Source organism: Mauremys reevesii, linkage group 5 (assembly GCF_016161935.1).
Source record: "Mauremys reevesii isolate NIE-2019 linkage group 5, ASM1616193v1, whole genome shotgun sequence".
Classification (NCBI taxonomy): domain Eukaryota; kingdom Metazoa; phylum Chordata; order Testudines; family Geoemydidae; genus Mauremys; species Mauremys reevesii.
In genome coordinates, this window is record NC_052627.1 from 134,044,311 (window position 1) to 134,065,642 (window position 21,332).

The following is a 21,332-nucleotide window of genomic DNA, read 5'->3' on the forward strand; positions in this document are numbered from 1 at the left end:
AAGTCACTTAACACTTTTCTAGCAGGAAATAAATGCAAGTCAATTAGTGTTGCCAGGTCTTTCCCCCTTCTTCAAACTCGTTTTGCAGCATCAAAGCTATGATTTTCCCCATTCTTGGACACTGCTGAGGTGAAGGTTACATCCAGGAAGCATTTGCTTTTCTGTCTGTAATAATTAAGACGTCCTTAGGGCCTTCCAAGCAAGGATTTCACATGCTCCTTGTTTGCAGATAGCCTGCAATAAGTAATAACGTGATTTGTGGTGCAACCAAGTCTAAACTTGCCTGTTGAAATGAGAGCTCAATGGATTGATACCAGATCAATACAGTTCTTTCAGCTCTCTTCCCACAGCTGTTCATCCCACCCCCCACCGTCATATGACCTCAGCAGTAGCAGCTAAACAGCAGCCTGGAAACCCCCCCACACCACCACCACCTTGTTTATCAGTTTGACAAGTCATCCAGGTTTGCCAGGCGCATGAAGAAAAGTTGTTAGCCTGCACAGGAAGGGCCATGCTCATTATATCGTGATCTAGTACATAACTGCCCTGGTTACCAGCCTCTCCAACCCCATTACTCCTTGATGGAAACTCAAGTACCCACAATTATCATGCAGCAGAGATGGGAGGGAAGGCGCCAGCTGCGCTTTACAGCTTTCCAATGGCAATCAGACAGGCTTCCAGGACAGGATCAGCAACAGCATTTACCCTAAATGGGGTTTCATTGAACAGAGGATCTCATGGGTTACTAAACTCAGGCAAATAAAGCTCATTACGCAGTCTGGGAGTGCTCTGAGAGACAAATAAACAAAATAGGAGATTTGCCTTCTGAGGCAAAGCATCTAAGCAGGTCTGCCCCAGATCCTGCCAGCTAAAGCACACAGCTGACAGTGTTTCACAGAAACAAAGGATGTTTTAAGAATCCTACAACCACCCTGGGTGTTTCCCCATCGAAGCAGATTCTAATCAGAGAAAAACAAGAGAATCCGCAGCTAGCCACAAGGTGCTTGTAACTATTTATTGTGTTTGTGTCTCGGTTCAAAACTCTAATAGAAAAACCAATAAATACAATCACGAACTGCCACATGCCAACACTGCGCGGAGTTCCATAATGGAAGGACAACAAGAGCCTAGAGTGGGACCTAGAAGACACGGAGACCAGGGTTCCACAAGAGGCTGCTGCTATCGACTCCGATTTGGTTTCTCAGTTGGCTGTAAACCCATCAAGTAGCCAGGTGGTAAATGGTTTGTAAACTAGGAGACACTCGGCATCAATTCTTTTTTAAACTGGGATATTTTAGTAGACAGTAGCCACCGGTGTCGTCCCTGGGCCCCACGTCATATGACATTGACAAAGGCACCGTTCTCAGTGGTTGTGTGGCCTCCCCCTTCCTCTGCCCCGCCCACCAGGAGCGGCGTCTACTGTAGACCGGGGATTCTTGATGGTTTCATCTACGGACACGATAAGGCAAGCAGCCTCAGACGCCGCCGTCAGAGCGTTGATGCGCACAATGGCTGGCTCCCACACGTAGGCTTCAAAATTATCAGCGATATCTTCGTTGTTCACGTCCACGCCGTACCACGTACCTCCCTGCGGAAGACAGCAGGAGGAAGGGTCAGTTACACAGCAAAATGTAGACAAGAAGACAGGGAGAAGAGAGACAGCTCCTATGTGCTAACATGCAGCAGGGGACAGCAATTCTCCTCCTCATTAACCTCACTTGCAATCAGAAAGAGTCTTGCTTGAGGGAAGTATTAGCTCTTAACACTTTCCATCTGCCAATTGCATTATAAACCATTAACTATGCCCCACACTGTCTCTGGCATTCACACCACTTAATGTACTGAGAAGCCAACGGAGAGCGATCCAAGTGCCCCCCACACCCAACCCAGATCTCAGGAATTGCCAGCTCCTAGCCCTGGGTTCAGACTGCATCTTTCCTAACGAAAAGGTGCAATTGCTTACCTTTTATATAGCATTTTACAAACTCTCCCTCACTATCAACCTCCTGGCTAACACTGCTTAGATGCAGTCATCTCTGGGGTGGGACACGGCAAAGATCACAAACACTGCCCAACTGTTTGCTAGGAAGGGAAGAGCAAAACTGCAGTCGAGGGAACGTTCCAGGGGCACTTAAGGAGGCAACATATAATTGTCTGAACTGGAACCTAGCCAGGTTTGCATTTCATTGGAAAAGCACTATCAACTTTTCTACTCCATCACTGGAAGGTTTAAAATAGACTCTCTCCTGCCAAGTGACGCCTTTTCAAAAAGCAAATCAAAACCCCAAGAGCAACTCTAAAAAAGTCACCCCACAGCTACAATCAAAAGGAAAAGTTTCTATTTATAACCAGCAGCAGATTCCTCATCACATGTGAAAACAAACCACAGAACTTAATCAAAGAGGCAGCAACTGAGACAGTTACAGCTGTATTATTGCTCTGTTCTGCATGCTTCAAGACATTCAGAGTTATCGGTTCCCCGAAAACACATTCGTTCAAGGGGGCGAGCCCACCTGGGCATGTTTGGCTCTCAGTTTGTTCAGAATGTTGGTGGCATCAAACCCGGCATTGTCACAGAGCTGGCGTGGAATGATCTCAAGGGCTTTAGCATAAGCGCCTATCAGCAACTGCTGTTTGCCTGGAATGGTCCTGGAGTAGTCCCGGAGGTATTTCGAAAGTTCCATCTCTATAGCACCACCGCCAGCAACAACGGAGTCGTTCTGAAACGGAGCAAGAGTAAAACGTTCCATTACCTTTCTCCAAATACAACGATTACACTGAAACTAGTTACCGAATAGAGGAGAAAGCCCAGGACACACAATTAACCTGTCACAGATCTGGTTGATGACATCTCTGGATCTGGAGTGTCGACATCACGCAAGCCACCACCACCGTCAGGACAACCAGTCAGCTTTACGGGTAATTTCTGCAGAGGGCCAGAGGCTCCTCCAGGCGTAGGAGGAGAGGCTCTGGAAGGGGAGCTTACCCTGCTACTGACATAAATGGGTGCCTTTTCTCCAGCTCCACCTTCTCTCAGGCCAGACACAGACATGACTAGTAGTGAATGAAGTTACTTTCACTTCCATCACGTGGTCAAAGAGGTGGCACAAGCCTGAAGTGCTGCTTCTGCTAAGCAATTGCGTTGCTGCTGAGCGCCGCTACCAGCTATTTCTCCTGACATTTCCTTCAGTAAATGGCAAATTGAGGCGTCTTTGCTAGAAGCAAATGGTTCAAAATCCTAAACTGTTTCCTCTTATGTCCCACAAGGCACCTGTGCTCTGAGAACGCCTTACCTCAAAGTATACTAACACAGGGGTAGCTAGATGCTATCCAGAAATGCCCACAAGCTATCAACAATGACAAGCACATGAAGGGGGGGAGAGGGATGACAGACACGCAGATACAGATAAATATCACTGTCCCGGTGCCCCTAGCCCTGACTCATATCAGTTGGCTAGCTGCTTGGAGAGCCACCAGGATGCGTTTCAAGGAGAGGGCCGATGGCTTACGTCCAGTGCGGGGCAGGGCGGGAGTGAAAAAATCCTTGAAGAAAGATGAGAGAAGCAGGCAAGTGTGTCAGGGGTACTCTGCTAAAGCACCATCCGAACCAAATGGAAGAGCCATTCTGCACCCCCGGGGATTCCTCATCACTCAGCTGACTGGGGTTAGCGCATACACAGCCCATTTGGTCAGAGGGCAGTTCTAGCCTCCAGGGCTGTGCTAGAGGAGAACGCCAGACAGTGTTCAAGGGTGGCTGGCTTCTAGGGGCCTGTGTTACTTTGGGAACTGCCCCTTCGACACTGGCCAGCTTTCTGTTCACTGCACTATGGGAGTGGAAACCCACAGTACTGCTTCTCCTGAGATGGCAGGATCCTTCCGCCCCTGAACAAACACGTTCACGTTTTCTTTGCCCTACACCTTTCCCAAAACATCCCTCCGCCCCAGGTGCTGCACGGGATTTACCTCCTTGCTGAGGAAGGTAAGTTTCGGGTCCTTTCAAACAAAAACCCTAGGCTATGGCAAATGTAAACAGCTGGGCAACGTCTCCAGCTCCTCCATACCTTGATAGCTCTCCTGACTATCATGATGGCATCATGCAGGGACCGCTCCGTCTCTTCCATAAACTGCTCTGCACCTCCTCGCAACAGGAGCGTGCACGTCTTGGCCTTTGGACAGCCTGTGAAGAAGTTGTACCTGCCGAGAGCAGAGCATGTCAAGGGTTAGCACTGCCACGATAACCAGCACCTGGGGCTCATCTAACGAACACGTGGTTTGCAGCAAGCCGGGGTGTAAGTCTCCCTGGCGCTAGCCTGCCACGCACTGACTGGCTGCAGACCCCGCTGTCACATGCTAACGGTTCTGTAATGCGTTCTGACATCGCGTGCGTGGAAACGGCAGCCATCAAAACACACCAGAGCACTGTTAACGCACGGCCAAATGACGTGCAGCAGGCTAGCGCGCGGCAGACTTACCTCCCAACCTGCTGCAAACTAAATGTTTATCTAGACAAGTCCTTAGACAGCTTCGAAAGGTGCTTTGTGGGTGATCTGGCAAGAGAGATATTCCCTTCCAAAGCTGAACACGTATCTGCAGCCCTTCTAACTTGTACTGTGACCCTGTTGAATCTCCAGTGAAACAGGGGAGGGCCAGATTAGTCTATGAATGGGATGCAAATTCTCCCGCAGATACCCAGTACTCCCCCCCAGCCCGAGTCTGTGCTGAAGCAGTTATCTGGGGAGATTTTCCTGGGGCCCCACAGGACAAAGTGGGGAGAAACAAACAGCCAGAAGGGTTAGGATGTTGGGAGTTGGTCCCCAAGGGGCCCTCCCCTTCGAGATGGGCCACAGGATGAAAAAGCTGAAAATCCACTGAGGTATGATATTAAGCTTCATTTGTACTAGCTGATGTACAATGTTGCTGTGGGGTGTTAACACAGCTGCCCCTCTCAACCCCAGAAGGGGCTGCATTTCGGTGACGGATGAAGGGATGCCTATATACTTTTGCACATCGCTGCAGGATCCTTTGGGATGAAAGTCACTATGTACGTACAAGACACTACATTAAGTGCACTGGCCCTCGAGAAGCGTGAGGAGGTGTGATACCCTTGGCCAGACATCAAGACAAAACATGGAGAGATACTCAAACACGCTGAGATTTCACCAGGTTAGCACTTTACCTGCCAGAAATGTTACTATTACAGCAGTAACATTCCAACACAAATTAAAGTGCCACGTTACAATGAACAGTTCAAGCTACAGTATATTTACCTCTCTCCTCCAATCTGGGCCTCCTCGAAGAGTTCACACCGTCCCAGAACATCATCTGTCAGGGCATTAACGCTTGTCTGAATAGACCCACCACAGGCCTGCAACGTTCAGAAGAGACAAGGTGGCTTTAGTGTAACAGCAGAGGGACACGCCCAGACAGCAGGTTACTGTTCTGCACTGGCAGCACAGTCACAGAGCCTTGTAACTGGTTGGCATGACTGTGATTTGCTACTCTCAGGCACGGAGCAGCCTGGGCTGTAGCCACCCCCAGGAGAAGGCTTAAGACCAGAAATGCCAGCCAGAAGCAGCACAGCCCCTAAACGAAGGGCTCGGAAAACCTGACTGTTCCACCAGCGTAACCAAATCAGTTAACCCCCCCCTCCTCCCAAACGACTGGTACAAACACCGGGTGCAGAGCAGGCTGAAGCAGTACACAGAGCACACTGGGCTTACAAGCTCCTCTGCCAAAAGGATCTCTGTGCTTTGCAGACACCAGTCAAGTGACATAGGATAAATATCCCACCCATTTACAGATGGATAAACTGAGGTACAGGTGAAGAAAGTGTAAGAAGGGCACTGAACTCCCACTCTCCCACTGGAAGGTGGGCACCTAACTCCCTCAGGCGCCTTTGAAAATCCCAGCCTGAGTGACTTGCTCAAAGCCACCAAATGACTGCAGTAAAGTCAGCAAAAAGACTGCAGGAGTCCTAGTCCAACCAGTACGGCACAATCCCCCGTACAGTGCAGCTTTTAATATGCTCCTCCGGGTATCAGCAAAGCATCAAATGGTTTACAAGATATTTTTAAATCTTCACTCGGAATGTCCCTTTCCTTCATGCCATCTGCGTTGTTAGTGCAGTGCTTTATGAGTGATCTGGCCAGCAGACAGGCAACCCCAGGCATTCCCCCCGCTTGCAACCTCCCCAAACCTGTTCCATGACCCCTCTGGGGGCTGCAACCCCAGGTTGAGAAACACTGATCTAAATGAGTTGAGTACTCCCTGGAAGTACCCCCTGGAAGTACCCCCATGGGGTACTCACATACCCTGGGTTGAGAACCACTGGCTTACAGTTTAGTACAGGGCAGGGAGAGAGTGAAAAAAGCCAAGGATTAATAGCAAATCTAAACCTTTTATTACAAAAAAAAAAATCAAAGTTACCATCATAGTCCTTTTGAGATCTTCTTCCGGAACTCGACCAGCACAAAACATGTCCCTGTCTGCGAAGTACTGAGTAGCTACGTCACCAATCGGAAGTTTGGACAAGACAACTTTGGCTCCCGACTTGTGGATTTTGTCTAACTTGTCATACAAGATGCTCCACTCTGCATCCACAATGGCCTGGTAATCCTGGCGGAAAAGAATCAGAGACGAGCTTGCAATGCAGTTTCATTACAAAGAACTGCAGATGCCACTGGAGGTGACCTGCACAGGGAGATCCCTTGTGAGACAAAAGGCAGCGATGATACCACTTGATACAGCCTTGGACAGGTGTTCGCTTTTACACGCTCACAGGCAATTTTAGGTCACTCATTTTTATAAGGAGACACAGAGAAAGTTACAAAGCTCAAAGCAGCAGCATGACTAACAGATAAAGGGATTGGAGGAACTAACAGGAAGACAAGTGACAGCTGAATGTATCTTGATAACCGGTGATTAATGGGGAGGAGACAGGAAGGGTTGTACAAATATCGGAGTGTTATTTATAGGAAGGAGAGGAGACTGTCTAATGCAGTTAGCACAAGGAACTAATAGAGAATACACTACAACAGAGAATGCAGATAGCGACTGATATTTATCTTGTGCTTTTCCACAGTGCTCACACTTCACAAACCAGACACAAAAGAGTCACTCCAGCCATCACTAAAATGCAGCCACTGCTGGGTGGCAAGGATTTAAACCGGGCGCAGCAACGCTATAGAACCATTCAGGACAGAAAGTAAAGAAAACCATTATTTGCTGGGATGGCCTGGAGAATTTATGGGGAACTGAGTAATTACTCAGACTGTAACGTGGCCAAGACACCAAGATTAACCTCTCCATTCCTGCATAAAATGCAAGGCGAGCTTGAGTGACCACGATTGCTGTGGGAACCAAAAATCAGGAACTCAGCCCTAAATTAAACTCTCAGCCCTAACACTGGCTGCCAGTAGTTTTGCCTGGAGCCTCCTCCCATGTGATGAGGGGGCCAAGGTGTACGGCTTCTGTATTATCAGAAGCTACACATGGCCAGTGGCTAAAAGCTTCACCTTGTTTCAATGCACTGTGAGACGCTCCAGTGACTTCCACACATGTATGAAAACCAGCACTTAGGACACTGCTCAGTTCCGGTTTATCGAGCGGGCCGGTCACTGGAATAGATGCAGCAGGAGTCATGGGCTAGGGTGTCACAAGATGTGCACGCTGCACAGCCTGCGGCGGCTGTGTGTCCTGGCTACCGCGGCCTCGCTGTACCGTGGCCACTGTGCAGGGACAGGGCTGGCTCATCAGCACAGTCGCTCCGCAGCACGCACAGGGCAGTGCAGCGAGGTGGCATCAACTAGCAGGAATGGGGCTCACAGCTGCTGCTTCACCAATCCCAGGAGCAGCCAGGGGAGAGCCGAGCCCAGCCCAAGGAGTTCGGTTGTTTTCTGGCCTGACCTTATACAGGTTGTCAGGTCCCGTTGGGTTTGGGTCACGGCTCTATCTCAGACCCCTGGGGGTCACATTACCAGAGGTGAGTCCAAAGGGGACGTGGCATGAACAAGTTTGGGAATTACTAGGGTAGAGAAAAGCATAGTGGTACTGTCCTTTTCATATTGGCCAGGGATAACTCAGCTGGGGGATGGCACACTAGGTTTCAATTGGAACAGCCTGCCCGGGTACATGGACCTTAAATAAGGCCAATGATGCATATCAATCCGAGCTGGTTAGACAAGGATACACAATGCAGCGATAGTTACATGTGGAAGGGCAACAGGCCAACCCCATCCAAGAGGGAACAGCAGCTCTCCTCCACCAGAAGGTTTAGAAGAGGCTCCGAAATAATCAGAGAAGCCTCATTCTGCACTGGAAGTGCACGTTCGTTTTGGTCCTGATCTTTCCTTTCAGCTCTTACCTTCACGTTGTTGACTCTCACTTCAGCATTGTCTTTCTCGGCTTTGAGCTCTAGCTCGATGTTCAGCAGAGCGATCTTGGGGGACTCGTACTTTTTCGGCTGCATCTCAAACCCGGCGTAAGAGAACGTTTTCTTAAAGGCAACTCCAGCCACCAGCTGGGACTCCTGAAAGAAGGCGGGTTGATGTTGGGGTTAGCCAGACAGGGTTAACGAGCTCCTGCGGGAGGACTCCCTGCTTCAGAATCAGTGAAAGCAAAGTGCCATTTACCCTACGACATCTGTTTCTTCTGGTTAACCCACCCTTACAGAACACATGTGGCAGACATTTATCTCCTCTGCCCAGAAAACCACCCTCTCCCATCAGCACACATGATACCATCGCAAAAGGCACTATACAAAACTCAGGCTCAACAGACAGCGCTCTCCAGTCTCTCTCTGATGCCTTTCCCATTTGTACCCTCTGAAGATGCCTACCCCTGCTCAACCACCTCCCTAAACTTGATCTCTTGCCTTATTCTAGATTACAGCAAACTCGGGATGGGAGCTGCTATGCACATGAGACTGGCTTGCCCAACGCTGCCCCCTAGGGTGGAATCTTTTTAACACTCCATGTTGGAGAAAAGGCAAAGTCACATTCTTTCCCTATACTACATCTTTCTAACAACCCACTAGGTGCCACGTGGACTTCTCCCAGGCAGGCTTCCCTGCAGGGTCAGCTACCCCAGGAAAGTACAGTCTCAAGGTTATTAGAAGGGGGCTTCTGCACCAAGCCTTCAGAAAATGCCAGTTTCCTTTCGCAGCACTCCCTTCTCCGGCCCTCTGGGAGGAGTCAGGGCACAGCTCCAGCCCTTGAGTTACAACCACCTCCTGTCTCACCCCAAACTCAGCAAACATGCTGGCAGCTCCTATCCTGAGCATCCAGAACCCAGACGCAGCACGTCCATTGTGACCAGGAGGAGCTGCCAAAGCCACAAAGGCCTTCCCTAGAGTACATGAGCATGGCCCCCAAGGTGACCCAAAACCTCCACACAGCCTGGATGAGGAGTAAGCTCAAGAGTTCAACCGACACCCTGGAAAGCAGGATGCTGCACTATCCTCAGGCTCAAAGACCTGCCCTGCTAAACCCATCAAAACGGCAATCGGGGGGGAAAACTATCCTCAAAACTGTTCAAAACCACATTCAAGGGCAAACAGCATCTGACAAAACTAGCTTCCATTCTCTGTAGCTCCTGCCAGAAACAGCTGAACTGATTTTCCTTAGAAAGTAAGGAAATAGGATGGTCTCTCCCATCTGAAATCAGCCGGTGACTCTCTGAAATGCTAGCAGATCCTCAGTTATGACTGGCTGCATGCAGAACCAATTCCGATTGACTACATTACCTGTCTGGGTAAGATAATGGCGTAGTGACCATCTCTTTCCTCCATGGAAATGTTTGTGTGAAGTATTTACAGGCAGAAACAACCACAGAACAACAATTCACTCACTAGAGACTAGTACAGGCTCCAATTTTCAGTGGAGATATGCCACCTAACCCACCATCTACATGGGATTAAGATATAAAAGAGACAAACAGCACCAACTGGCCCTTACCCCAGGAACTGTTTTCTATTGAGGTACGTAGGTTTAATACTATGTACCACAGGTGGTCAGATACTATGGTGGTGGGCACCGTATAAGAACCTAGGCAAACAAATGGAAATGGATAACTCTTCGCAGTTCATACAGTCCATTCCCTCCGGCCAATTCAGGATGAGTCCCCTTGCAGTATGTAAGCAAGGGTGTTACATTTCTTTGCTTCCAGAAGTAACTAAGAACTACCACCTGGATAAGGGCTGAAGACCCGACTTCTCCACTGCCTTGTGGAGTTCTTCATCCCCGCATGAAGCGGGTGTAGTGAAAGCTAGAAACACAGAAGCCACCACCACCAGTGATAGCACTACACCCCCGCTTTGTACAAAGGGCAGCGCTGCAGAGGATCTGGACGGTTGGTGTGCACAGAAACACAACCCTACCCACTCCTGCCTGTTTGCAAACTGAAGTGGGGAATTACAGAGAGAAGGCAAAACAAGGAACCATTGGCCAGTGTGCGGGGTGTCTGTGCCAGGGCTTTCATGCTCAAGAGTAGAGCAAATGATTACGGCTCTAGGGGATGTGCACAGGCCAGCCATGGGGTTTTCTTTGCTGTGTAGACAATCCCTAAGAACGCCTCTGTGCTAACAGGAGCCTCAGACAGAACTTACTTCCAAGGCACCTCCCTGCACCTTCTTTATTCCAATCATTTTGAGCTGCAACAACTCATCAAGCATCATGACGGCATCTACCACCATCCGGGAGAAGAAGTCCTTCTGCTGGGAGATCAGCTTGGAGTTGAGGGCTGTGGCTGCACATTTCTCCAGCAGCCTTCTTTGCTCACTGCAAGAGAAAAGAAAAAAGTCACAGCTTGCACATGTCTTAGTGCCTTCTGCCAGATCGCAAAGCATTTCATATGCATTTCTTAAGCCTCACTCCCCCCTCCAACCCAAATGAGGAAGCATTAGCCTCCTTTTACAGAGAGGGAAACGGAGGCACACAGCGTTTAAGGTCCAAATTTTCAGAAAGGGCCTCTCTAATTTACAGAGCTCCGCCTCAGCCACCATGGGTTCACCTCAGCACCCACAACTCCAACCAAAGTCCACGGAAGCCACCAGCATTCAGCTGTTCTGAAACACAGACCCCAAGGATCTCAAATGGGACACCCAAACTAGAGGCCATTTTGAAACCTCTGGCTTACGCTACTTGTTAGAGGTTGTAAGAGGGCAGGAAACAGAACTCAGGAGGGACCTGAACTCACTGCTGTGTTTACTAACAGTTTCCAGAGCTACTGTATTTTGCATCCACTGACGGACGTGCAAGGGCTTCCCCCACAGTCAGTAGGAATGATAAAAACCATTCAGTGTGCAACATTCCCTCCTCATTAGAGCAGCTCAGTTCATTAGGGACAACAGCTGCCCACGGGGGTACATAAAGCGAGGCACATAGTAAGTGGCCTGATTTTCAGAGACATGCTGAGCATCTAAGACGCTTGCTGATTTCAGTGGGAGCTGCAGGTGGTTCAGTACCCAGTGTGAAAAATCAGGCCATTCATTTAGGCGCCTAGCATTATGCACCCAAGCTGGCAAACAATGGCCTAGATACTTTTCTGAAGTAGCAGCCTTGGAGAGAGAGCACAGCATCTTCTTAGTCAGACCTACAGATTCCAAATTCAGAGCAAAATCTAGCTGTGGCAGCAGCTATTGATCCCAGATCTGAATTTGGCCTGGAATCTTCAACCCAGGACCACATAAAGTTCAGCAAAAAAACAACTTTCGAATGCCTCTGAATCAACAAGGCACTTCCTGGGGCAGATATACCACCTAGTCACAATACAGGCTTCTCAAACTCAAATGGGAACTTACGCCTTATCTTCCTTCTTCACTGTCACTGCAATCTCTTTGATCTTATTTACAGCCTGTCAAAACAAAAGCCAGTAGCTGAAATTAGTGACTCACATTTAAGAATGTGATCAGCCCTCTAGCAGATTCTTGTATTTGTATTTCAACCTTCATTGCTACTTTTGATGCAGTTGATATTTTAAGTACACAAGAATGGCCATAGTGGGACAGATCAATGGTCCATCTAGCCCAGTATCCTATACCCGGCAGAGGCCAGAGCCAGATGCTTCAGAGGGAATGAACAGAACAGGGCAATTCTGAGTGATCCATCCTGTCATCCAGTCCCAGCTTGTGGCAGTTGGAGATTTAGACACACCCAGAGCATGGGGTTGTGTCCCTGACCATCTTGGCTAATAGCCATTAATGAACCTATTTAGCATCAGCCCCAATCCATGTTAGAGATGATTTTTGCCAGAATCACTGTCCAAGATATTCTAGACAACTATGCAATTTTGTGTACCAAATGGACTCCCCACTAGCCCATGCATTTCCCTACCAGCTCGGTTGCAGTGCGGAAGGCTCGGATGATGATCTGAGGATGCACACCTTCCTCCACGTAGGGCTTCACTTGTTTCAGGAATTCTGCAGCCAGCATAGTCACAGAGGTCGTGCCATCGCCAACCTGCAACACCACAACGCAGTTTGTTCACATCACTATCACATCTTAAAGGTTCTACATTAGCACAAGATCAGCAAACCCAAAAAGTACAGCAGTTTCAGAAAGACATCCCACCCTAAGCATGAGGTGTATATACTGTGAATGCAAACATGGACATGTGACTTAGACACTTATGCTGCCAGCGCCTTCCAGAGACCTGAGCAACACACAAGGCCTCACTTGGTATCCCGGCATTTCATAGTATGCTTCCTCTGTCCTCCTATGTTTATGCTTCAGAAGCACAGCTGTTCACATTCATACCTCTGCATCCTGAGATTTGGCAATGTCCACTAACGTCTTGGCAGCAGGGTGGACGACATCAAGAAGTTTCAGGATTGTGGCGCCATCATTCGAGATAGTTGCTTTGCCTATGGTTTTAGAAAAAGAGTTCAGTCCAAAGTTCCTGACTGAAGACACCTGCCTTCCCGCTCCAAAGGCAGGTGTAAACTCCAGCATTTGAGGGCGTTATTTAGAACTCAAGGCCAGTTAGATTATTATTTTGATTAGTTTAACACACCAGGAAGCCTCACTACGCTTCACTCTATTTTCCTTTTCAGGAAAAGCTGGGCCCCTGGCTTTTGCTGGGATAGAAAGGTTTCCATAAAGTCTCTAAATGCCTGATTCCTGCACCGTGAGCTTTGCCATTGACTTCAATCAGCAGAGGATGAAGCCCTAAATCTTCATTAAAGACAACTTTTCTTCAGCCAAGTGACTGTCCCTCAGCTGCATTTGGACCATGATCACTGCTGTATTTCCACATTCCCACAAGCTGAAAGTGACTGACTACTGCCTACAAATCAGATGAAAAGGACAGGAAATAGTCCAAGCTAAGAAGAAAGGAAACAGTATAAATGGTGAAAAGCAAAATGGACTTGAAAGGTGGCCAGTCTTGATCTTACTGTAGCTAAAGCCTTTTTTAAAAAACATGAATTTTGATGTAAGAGTGCCTCTAACAACCCTGCTTGATATCATCACCTCACTCTCCTTCCCATTCTTTGGTTATTCTTTGTATGTGGTTCTATACCAATGGAGCAAGCAGGGTTATTAAGTGCCACAGTGGGTTAATGCAATAACTCTTCATAGAAGGAAACTGTTGTTAAGTGTTGAAGGCTGCCTCAGTAACGCTGTTCAGGCTGCCCAGCGCTTCTGTCCTTGGAGCTCCAATGTGATCACTACTAACAGCAGATAATGCAGTCTGCTCATTCAGATGTTACTCAAAGTCAGACCACAGACTTGGTTCAGTGGAGAAGGTGCTCGGCCAAGTTTATTGTCAACGAAGCACAGTACTAGCTCCCTAGATCTATGTCTCAGGTACACAAACACATGCATGCTCATTACAATGGACTCAGCTCAGTCAGCAGTGGGATTTTCTGCGGCCCTCTCGGTTGGACGACGGGTTACGGTGAGGTACCCCAACATTTCTAGACTGAGATAAACAAGTTGCATACCACCTTACGTATTTCAGAACATCTATTTTTTACCTCCCCTTGTTCCTGATATTTTGGAGAAAACATTCTTATTCGTTATTTTGTCAAGCCATCTTATCTTGTACTAGATGGCTTGGAATGTGGCTGTATTAGCTGGAATATATTTACGTAAATATCCAGTGCCTAGTACACTAGCAGCAACTTTGCCAAGTTCATGTACTAGACAGTGAACTTGTTAGCATCCGCTTTAATACATTGCCTGACTTTGGTTCACAGCCTCTGGTTCAGGCCTCAGATCTCACATCAGGCACGCTCTCTCTCTCTCTACCACAGGCACTTGGGCTTAGTTGTGAAACAAGAGAAAATACATTCAGCAATGTCAGTTCACTCCCTGCTCAGGCCCTGCACGTCCATAAAGAGCCACACAACTCAGCACTGCAGGCCATCTCTGGCTGAATCCAGGTTCATAACGAGAGAGGCACATATCTCCAACAGCCAGTGACGAGGCACTAGATGGGGAGGGCTCTGTGTTACTACAGAGGATTATTTCCCAAGTGTCTGGCTGGTGGGTCTTGCCCACATGCTCAGGGTCTAACTCCTCGCCATATTTGGGGTCAGGAAGGTATTTCACCCCAGGTTAAACTGGCAGATACCTGGAGGTTTTGTGCCTTCCTCTGCAGCATGGGGCATGGGTCACTTGCAGGTTTAAACTAGTATAAATGGCGGATTCTCTGTAACTTGAAGTTTTTAGACCAGGGGTGGGCAAACCACAGCCCGCAGGCCACATCTGGCCCGCGAGACTGTCCTGCCTGGCCCCATAGCCCCCGGCCCCTCCCCTGCAGCTTCAGCTCACCGTGCCTGCAGCACGACGGCATGGCTGGCTCCAGCCAGGTGGCGCGGCTCAGGGGTGAAGACAGGGTGCCCTGGCAAGTCCCCTCCCCCCACAACAGGGGGCAGCTCAGCATCGGTGCACCCCCCACGGGGGGGTGGGAAGGTGGGAGGCTGCACTGCGGGGGCAGGGGAGCAGTGTGGGTGGCGGGAGCACGGGGAACGCAACCGGAGGATTCAGGATGAGCACCGGGCAGCCAGCCAGAGACAAGCGGCGGTTTGAAGGGGAAACAGCCACTTCTGTCCATCTGCATGGCAGCCCCTGCTCCTCCTGAGTTCTCCGCAGGGCTGCATTCCGAAAAGGGCTGGGGGGACGTCCCGGGAGGGGAGGGGAGGGGTGCGGTTGGGGGACGGGGTTGGATGGGAGGGGTCCTGGGGGCAGTCGGGGGTGGGGGGTTCCAGGCGGGGGGGGTCAGGGGACAAGGAGCAGGAGGGTTGGATGGGTCAGGGGTTTTGAGGGGGGCAGTCAGGGAGCAGAAAGTGGGAGGGGGCAGGGCAGGCTGTTTGGGGAGGCACAGTCTTCCCTACCCGGCCCTCCATACTTTTCACAACCCCGATGTGGCTCTCGGGCCAAAAAGGTTGCCCACCCGTGGCTTAGACCATGACGTGAGGACTTCAGTAACTCAGCCAGAGGTTATGGGTCTATTACAGGAATGGGTGGGTGAGCTTCAGTGGCCTGCGATGTGCCGGATGATCATGATGGTCCCTTCTGACTTTAAAGTCTATGAGGAAAAGATGTTTGTAGATCAGGTTTGAGGAGCACTGGCAGAACTGGAGAGACAAAAACTTTCACAACACTTGGGCTACACTATGACAGGCTCTAGCCCGTACCATGGCACCTCCCTGTCAGGAGCACCTAGGTTTGGGGTGCTTTTTAGACAGAAAGAAAAAAAAGCTACCTTAACTCAGTCTCCTGGATAAACAACACATCCCTTTAACGCTATTGGAATTTCTGTCACTAAAATACCGTAAACTAGCTGAGGCTGGAGTAAAGGTTTTAAGTTTGAGCATGATCACAAGGAATTAGATGTGTACACTAGAAGGAGTGTCTCTGTTAGAACTGAAAGCTATTGTGTAACTGAGAGTCGGAATGAGAATGGGGGCACGGTAAGCATGATGAGGTCTATGAATGCTGGGTTTGATTGGGGGGCGGGGGCGAGAGGGTGCACTATCAATCTTAGATCGCTTCTCCGCCTTCTGGCTCAGAGAGGTGAAAACATTATCTTGTATCATGCAGGGATGTTATTTGTTAGTCAGTCAAAAGCCACTGCCTTACATGTGGTAACACTGAAGTGTTAAGAGGCAGCACTAGGAAGTCATGATACTTACCTCTGTCATCAACAATAAGTTTGTCCATGCCCCGGGGGCCAAGGGTGGTGCGAACAGCTTCTGCGATAACCTGGCAAGCATTGATGTTACTGAGAAGCTGAGGAATCCCTTGGGAGGTATCTGTGCCTTCCTTCAACAAGATAACTGGTGTGGGCTGAAAAGACAACATACGTTAGCCAATGCCTTGCTCAGATTTTAATAGGCCAACTAGTCACCCTAAAAATAACTCTGCATATCAATATTTTAACCTTTCTAGCTCAGCTAATTAGTATTATTCAATAAATCACTTTTCCTGATGGGAACAATTTAGGAAATCAGTTCATTGTATTAGAGTGTCACTGCTTGAAATTCCTATCTCAGGCTGAAACCAGTGTGCCCCTGCCTTGAGCTCTATAAATCTGAAGATTGGATGTCACAGAACTAAGGATTTCCATATTTTTCAGCTGTTTAGGGTTTTTCTTCTAAATTTAATCTTGACCTTGAATTTCTTGAGTTTCTAATGCATGTAGTTCACTACTCTTGTAAGCTGTTTTTGTTTTTTTTTAACCTTTATATTACTAAGCTGGATTCAACCTTAGTTTAGATTTGTCTGAAAAATACAACTAACATGAAGGAGAACCTAGACTCAGTGAGGATCCATTTCCTTCTAGAATACAACCATAATTCAACAAATGCAGGTTAATGAGCAGATCCTGTTAACATTAAATCTGGTTACCTGCCGTGGATATGTTCTGTAACCCTCCTCAGAGGCTGAATTCCTGGCCCCTCCCCTTTCCACAGCATGAAGCACAATGAAATGAATACCCTCCAGCTTCAACTTTGCACTAGACACACAGCATCCATACTACTGCAACAGCTGTCAACAGTGCTGAAATGCTAGGCAGGCAGTGTGGATGGGGCAAAGGCATTTCTACCACTTTGTCATGTAAACTTGCAGAGACATGTTTCATCGCCATGGTATGAACACCTGAGCCCCATCTACTCTTGCTTTGCTGCTGCCACCAGCACAGCTGTATCCATTGTTGGTGGTAACCGAAATGCAGATAATGAGGCCTGACTACACAAGAAAATTGGGGCATAACATCACTCAGGGATGTGAAAAATCTACACTGGAGGGGCTTAGTTAAGCCAACTAAGTCCCTGTGTGGAAAGCACTAGAAGAATCTTCCATGGACCTAGCTACCACCTCTGGGGGAGGTGGATTACCTATGCCAATGGAAGAACCCCTAACATTGGCATAGGTAACATCTAATTGAAGCACTGGAGCTGGGTTGCTGTAGCGTATCACATGCAGACAAGCCCTGAATTCCGTACTGCAGACAAAGCCTGAGGAACATTTTGGGTCCCCCATACCTGGCTGACAGGGAAAACGGCTGGCCAGTGTCAAAATTACAGGTAAGATATAACCAAGGGCAACAACAATAAAATTAGGCAAGTTCATGGAGGACAGGGCCATCAATAGCTATTAGTGACGATGGTCAGGGATGCAACCCCATGCTGTAGATGTCCCTAACCTTGCAACCCCCAGAAAACTGGGAATGGATGACAGGGGCTGGATCACTCAACATTGCTCTGTTCTGTTCATTCTCTCTGAAGCATCTGGCTCTGGCCACTGCAAGGGACAAGACACTGAGCTAGATGGACCATTCATCTGAACCAATGTGGCCATTCTTATGCTCTTAAGAGAATGACTGGGGGATTCTAAAAGGCCACAGTAACATCCAGCCAATGGCTCCTCACTATGCTCTAGGCTGGTTCCATGCCACTGACCCTTTACTCCCTGCTGGCCAGCAACCAGTTTTTCTCTCTCACTACCTTTGAAAAATCCGAGCAAAATGGTATCACTTAAAGAGGAAGCTAGTCCAACACCTAACCAAATGTGATGATTATATTTACACCATGATCATAATGTGAGAGATTGATCCATTGGCAATAAATCGTTTTATGGCAAGACCACTATGATTCAAAACAATTACAATGTTGCCTTTGAAGATCTGTGGGACAACAGGGGGGACGATGACATGAAAATTAAATATATGCCCTCAACTCAAGTTTGAAGAATATGTTGCGAAATAGAAACAAGGATCTTCTACCTCTGTCAGAATAACCCTAAATGGAAGTTTACATAGAAAACCAAATTATTCTGCCTTTGAAGAAAATCAAGTTATATGCAATGTAATAATACTGCGTGCAGATGTGGTCGCTCTATCTCAAAAAAGATGTATTGGAATTGGAAAAGGTTCAGAAAAGGGCAACAAAAATGGTATGGGGCAGGGAATGGCTTCCCTGTGAGAAGAGAGAATAAGATTGGGACTTTTCAGCTTGGAAAAGAGACGACTAAGGGGGGATATGAAAAGGTCTATAAATCATGACCGGTATGGAGAAAGTAAATCAGGAAGTGTTATTTACTCTTCTCAGAACACAATAACTAGGAGTCACCAAATGAAATTAATAGGCAGCAGGTTTAAAACAAACAGCGCACAGTCAACCTGTGGAACTCTTTGCCAGAGGATGTTGTGAAGGCCAAGACTATAACAGGGTTAGAAAAATAACTAGATAAATTCATGAAGGATAGGTCCATCAGTGGCTATTAGCCAGGATGGGCAGGGATGGTGTCCCCAGCCTCACTTTGCCAGAAGCTGAGAATGGGTGACAGGGGATGGATCACTTGACGATTACCTGTTCTGTTCATTCCCTTTGGGACACCTGGAATTGGCCACTGTCTGAAGACAGGGGACTGAACTAGATGGACCTTTGAGCTGACCCAATAGGGCTGTTCTTACGTTCAATGTAAATCCTTTTGTAACAGTCTCTGCCTGCACGTTCCTAGGGCTGCCTTTAGCTTAGCCAGAGGGAAGTGCCCTCCACAAAGATGACAGGTTTGAGCTTTACAGCGCCCCCCCCGGTCTGAACACCTTGGGGACAGCAGGTGTCAGAATCAAAGTGAGCCACGCCCATCACCAACAGAACTGTGGGGACCACAATGACTACAGCTCCCCACATGCAACGCTCCGCCTTGCCCACAGCAGACAAACTGGGCAATCATGGGCCCCGCGGCTGTAAGAGGGAGATGCAGCCCGAGGACTACAGATCCCAGCATGCACTGGTTTGGGCAGCCAGAGGGACAGGGTTAATAGCTGTAATACCCAGAGGCTGCCTTCACCGTCCCCGCCGTTTCGACCTGCACACTACAATCCCCAGCATGCAATGCGCCACGGGCGCCCCCAGCTCGGAAGCGCCGTCGCGCGCGTTGCCTGCTGTGACTGGTAGTCCCGGCGAGGCCACCATTCGCCCACCGTAACCAGGCTGTCCGGAGCCCCCAAGCCCCCCCCCCTCAATGGGCTGCTCCAGGACCAGGCCGCAGCGCCCCTCGCCCTTACTGCCGCCGGGCTGTGCTGAGAGGCGGGGCGGCGGCTGCGGATCCCGCCGCTCCGGCTGAAGCCCGCCATCCCCCACAAATAACGGCTGATCCCGGCCGGCCAGAGCCCGGCGGGGGCAGGGGAGCCGCCGTGGGGCCGGGAAGGCCTATCCCCGGGGCGGATGGCGGCGGATGAACCCGGCCGCGCCGATCCCACTCACCATCATCTTGACGGAACGTCTCGTACGGTTCCTCCAGCAGCGACGGTTGCAGGGCCCACAATGCACTGCGTTCGCGCAGAACCTTCCCGAGGGTGGGGGAGGAGTTCTAACAGGAAACGGGCGGTTCCTCCCTGCTCCAACTCTATGGTTGGGAGCCAGCGGCTGGCTCTGGCCGGCGGCCCTTCCTTCCCTCAGATGACCATAGAGATTCAAGGCTGCGGGGGAGGGGCCATTGTTAGCTCACTATCTGGCATCTGGGGGGAAGTACTGGTGGGGCTCACTATCTGGCAGGTGAGGGGAGTACTGGTGGGGCTCACTATCTGGCAGGTGAGGGGAGTACTGGTGGGGCTCACGGCAGGTGTGGGGGGAGTACTAGTGGGGCTCACTATCCGGCAGGTGAGGGGAGTACTGGTGGGGCTCACGGCAGGTGTGGGGGGAGTACTGGTGGGGCTCACTATCTGGCAGGTGGGGGAGTACTGGTGGGGCTCACGGCAGGTGAGGGGAGTACAGGTGGGGCTCACTATCTGGCAGGTGGGGGAGTACTGGTGGGGCTCACTATCTGGCAGGTGAGGAGAGTACTGGTTGGGCTCACTATCCGGCAGGTGAGGGGAGTACTGCTGGGGCTCACGGCAGGTGTGGGGGGAGTACTAGTGGGGCTCACTTTTCTAATATCTGCTATTCAAGTCCATATAGAGCACCCATCTCTGTGGGGTGGGAGCAGTGATATCTGGGCCAAGGTGGGGGAATGGTGCTGGTGAATGAGGAGTAGGTAGATGGGTTCCCCAGTGCAGCAAGAGGGAGAGAAATGGGCCAGACTAGAGGGTCTGATGGTGGAGGGTCACAGGCGGCGGGGGGCGGGGGCACCTACTCCCTGTCTGCGTTAGAGAAATTTGCACTGGATTAAGCCGTGTTCGTGTGAGCCTTCTTTACATGAGCGTAGCACGTCCTCATTAGGGGCTTGCACCAATGTAGTTACCACGACAGTGACTCAAATGCAGCCTGGGATGGGATTTGGAGGGTTTAAAAATGTCAAATGTACATACAGCAAAACTACTGGGGAGCCTGAGGCAGTGAGAAGGGCTTGGGTTGGGACGGCTGGTGTAGTTGTGAAGCTAGTGAAATACTGTGCAGAGATGGCAGGTAGTAGTCAGGGGCTGAGTGGGAGCAGAGCAGGCTGAAGAATCGGAAAGAGAAGCAATAGTGATCGCCTCATTAAAATCACAATTGTAAAAAACAAAACCAGAATCCAGGATCACTATAGGCATCTGCACATTCCCAAACCCCCAGAGAGAGGAGGAGGCCATCTGCCTGTCCCCTGTCAAAGGTAAAGGAGGAGGGTTGGGCGATCACCCTCTGCAGCCAGAGGATTACCATCGGCACATGAATTGATAGCAAAAAAATGGGCTATACCTGGAACCAGCTAGAGCGAATGGCCCAGGATAGAAGACTATGGAGATCTGTTGTTGGCGGCCCATACCCTGGTTGGGGTGACGGGCATGAATGATGATGAATGACATCCCCAACAGTTATTTTGTGGTCCGGGAAGAAACTACCTTCCTGCAGGCATCTAAACAGAGCAGAGTTCCTGAAAACATGCGCGTCATGAACCTTGCCCGGC

General features: G+C 49.5%; 1 protein-coding gene across 2 annotated transcripts; it reads right to left on the bottom strand.

Moving 5' to 3' along the window:
• Nucleotides 1-1,000: 1,000 nt before the first annotated feature.
• Nucleotides 1,001-19,907, bottom strand: CCT7 (chaperonin containing TCP1 subunit 7). 2 transcript variants are annotated; one of them, XM_039540852.1, is made up of 12 exons: nucleotides 19,715-19,907; nucleotides 16,136-16,289; nucleotides 12,753-12,859; nucleotides 12,330-12,455; nucleotides 11,798-11,850; nucleotides 10,604-10,775; nucleotides 8,363-8,527; nucleotides 6,427-6,615; nucleotides 5,268-5,365; nucleotides 4,062-4,194; nucleotides 2,514-2,720; nucleotides 1,001-1,588 (listed from the first exon to the last, which is right to left on the bottom strand). In XM_039540852.1, the coding sequence occupies exons 1-12, from the start codon at nucleotides 19,718-19,720 to the stop codon at nucleotides 1,364-1,366; spliced, it is 1,635 nt and encodes a 544-aa protein (XP_039396786.1). In that variant the 5' UTR covers nucleotides 19,721-19,907; the 3' UTR covers nucleotides 1,001-1,363. The 2 variants fall into 2 exon arrangements, with proteins under 2 accessions (XP_039396786.1, XP_039396785.1); XM_039540851.1 differs by lacking the exon at nucleotides 19,715-19,907 and having other exon boundaries at nucleotides 16,136-16,304.
• Nucleotides 19,908-21,332: the final 1,425 nt, after the last annotated feature.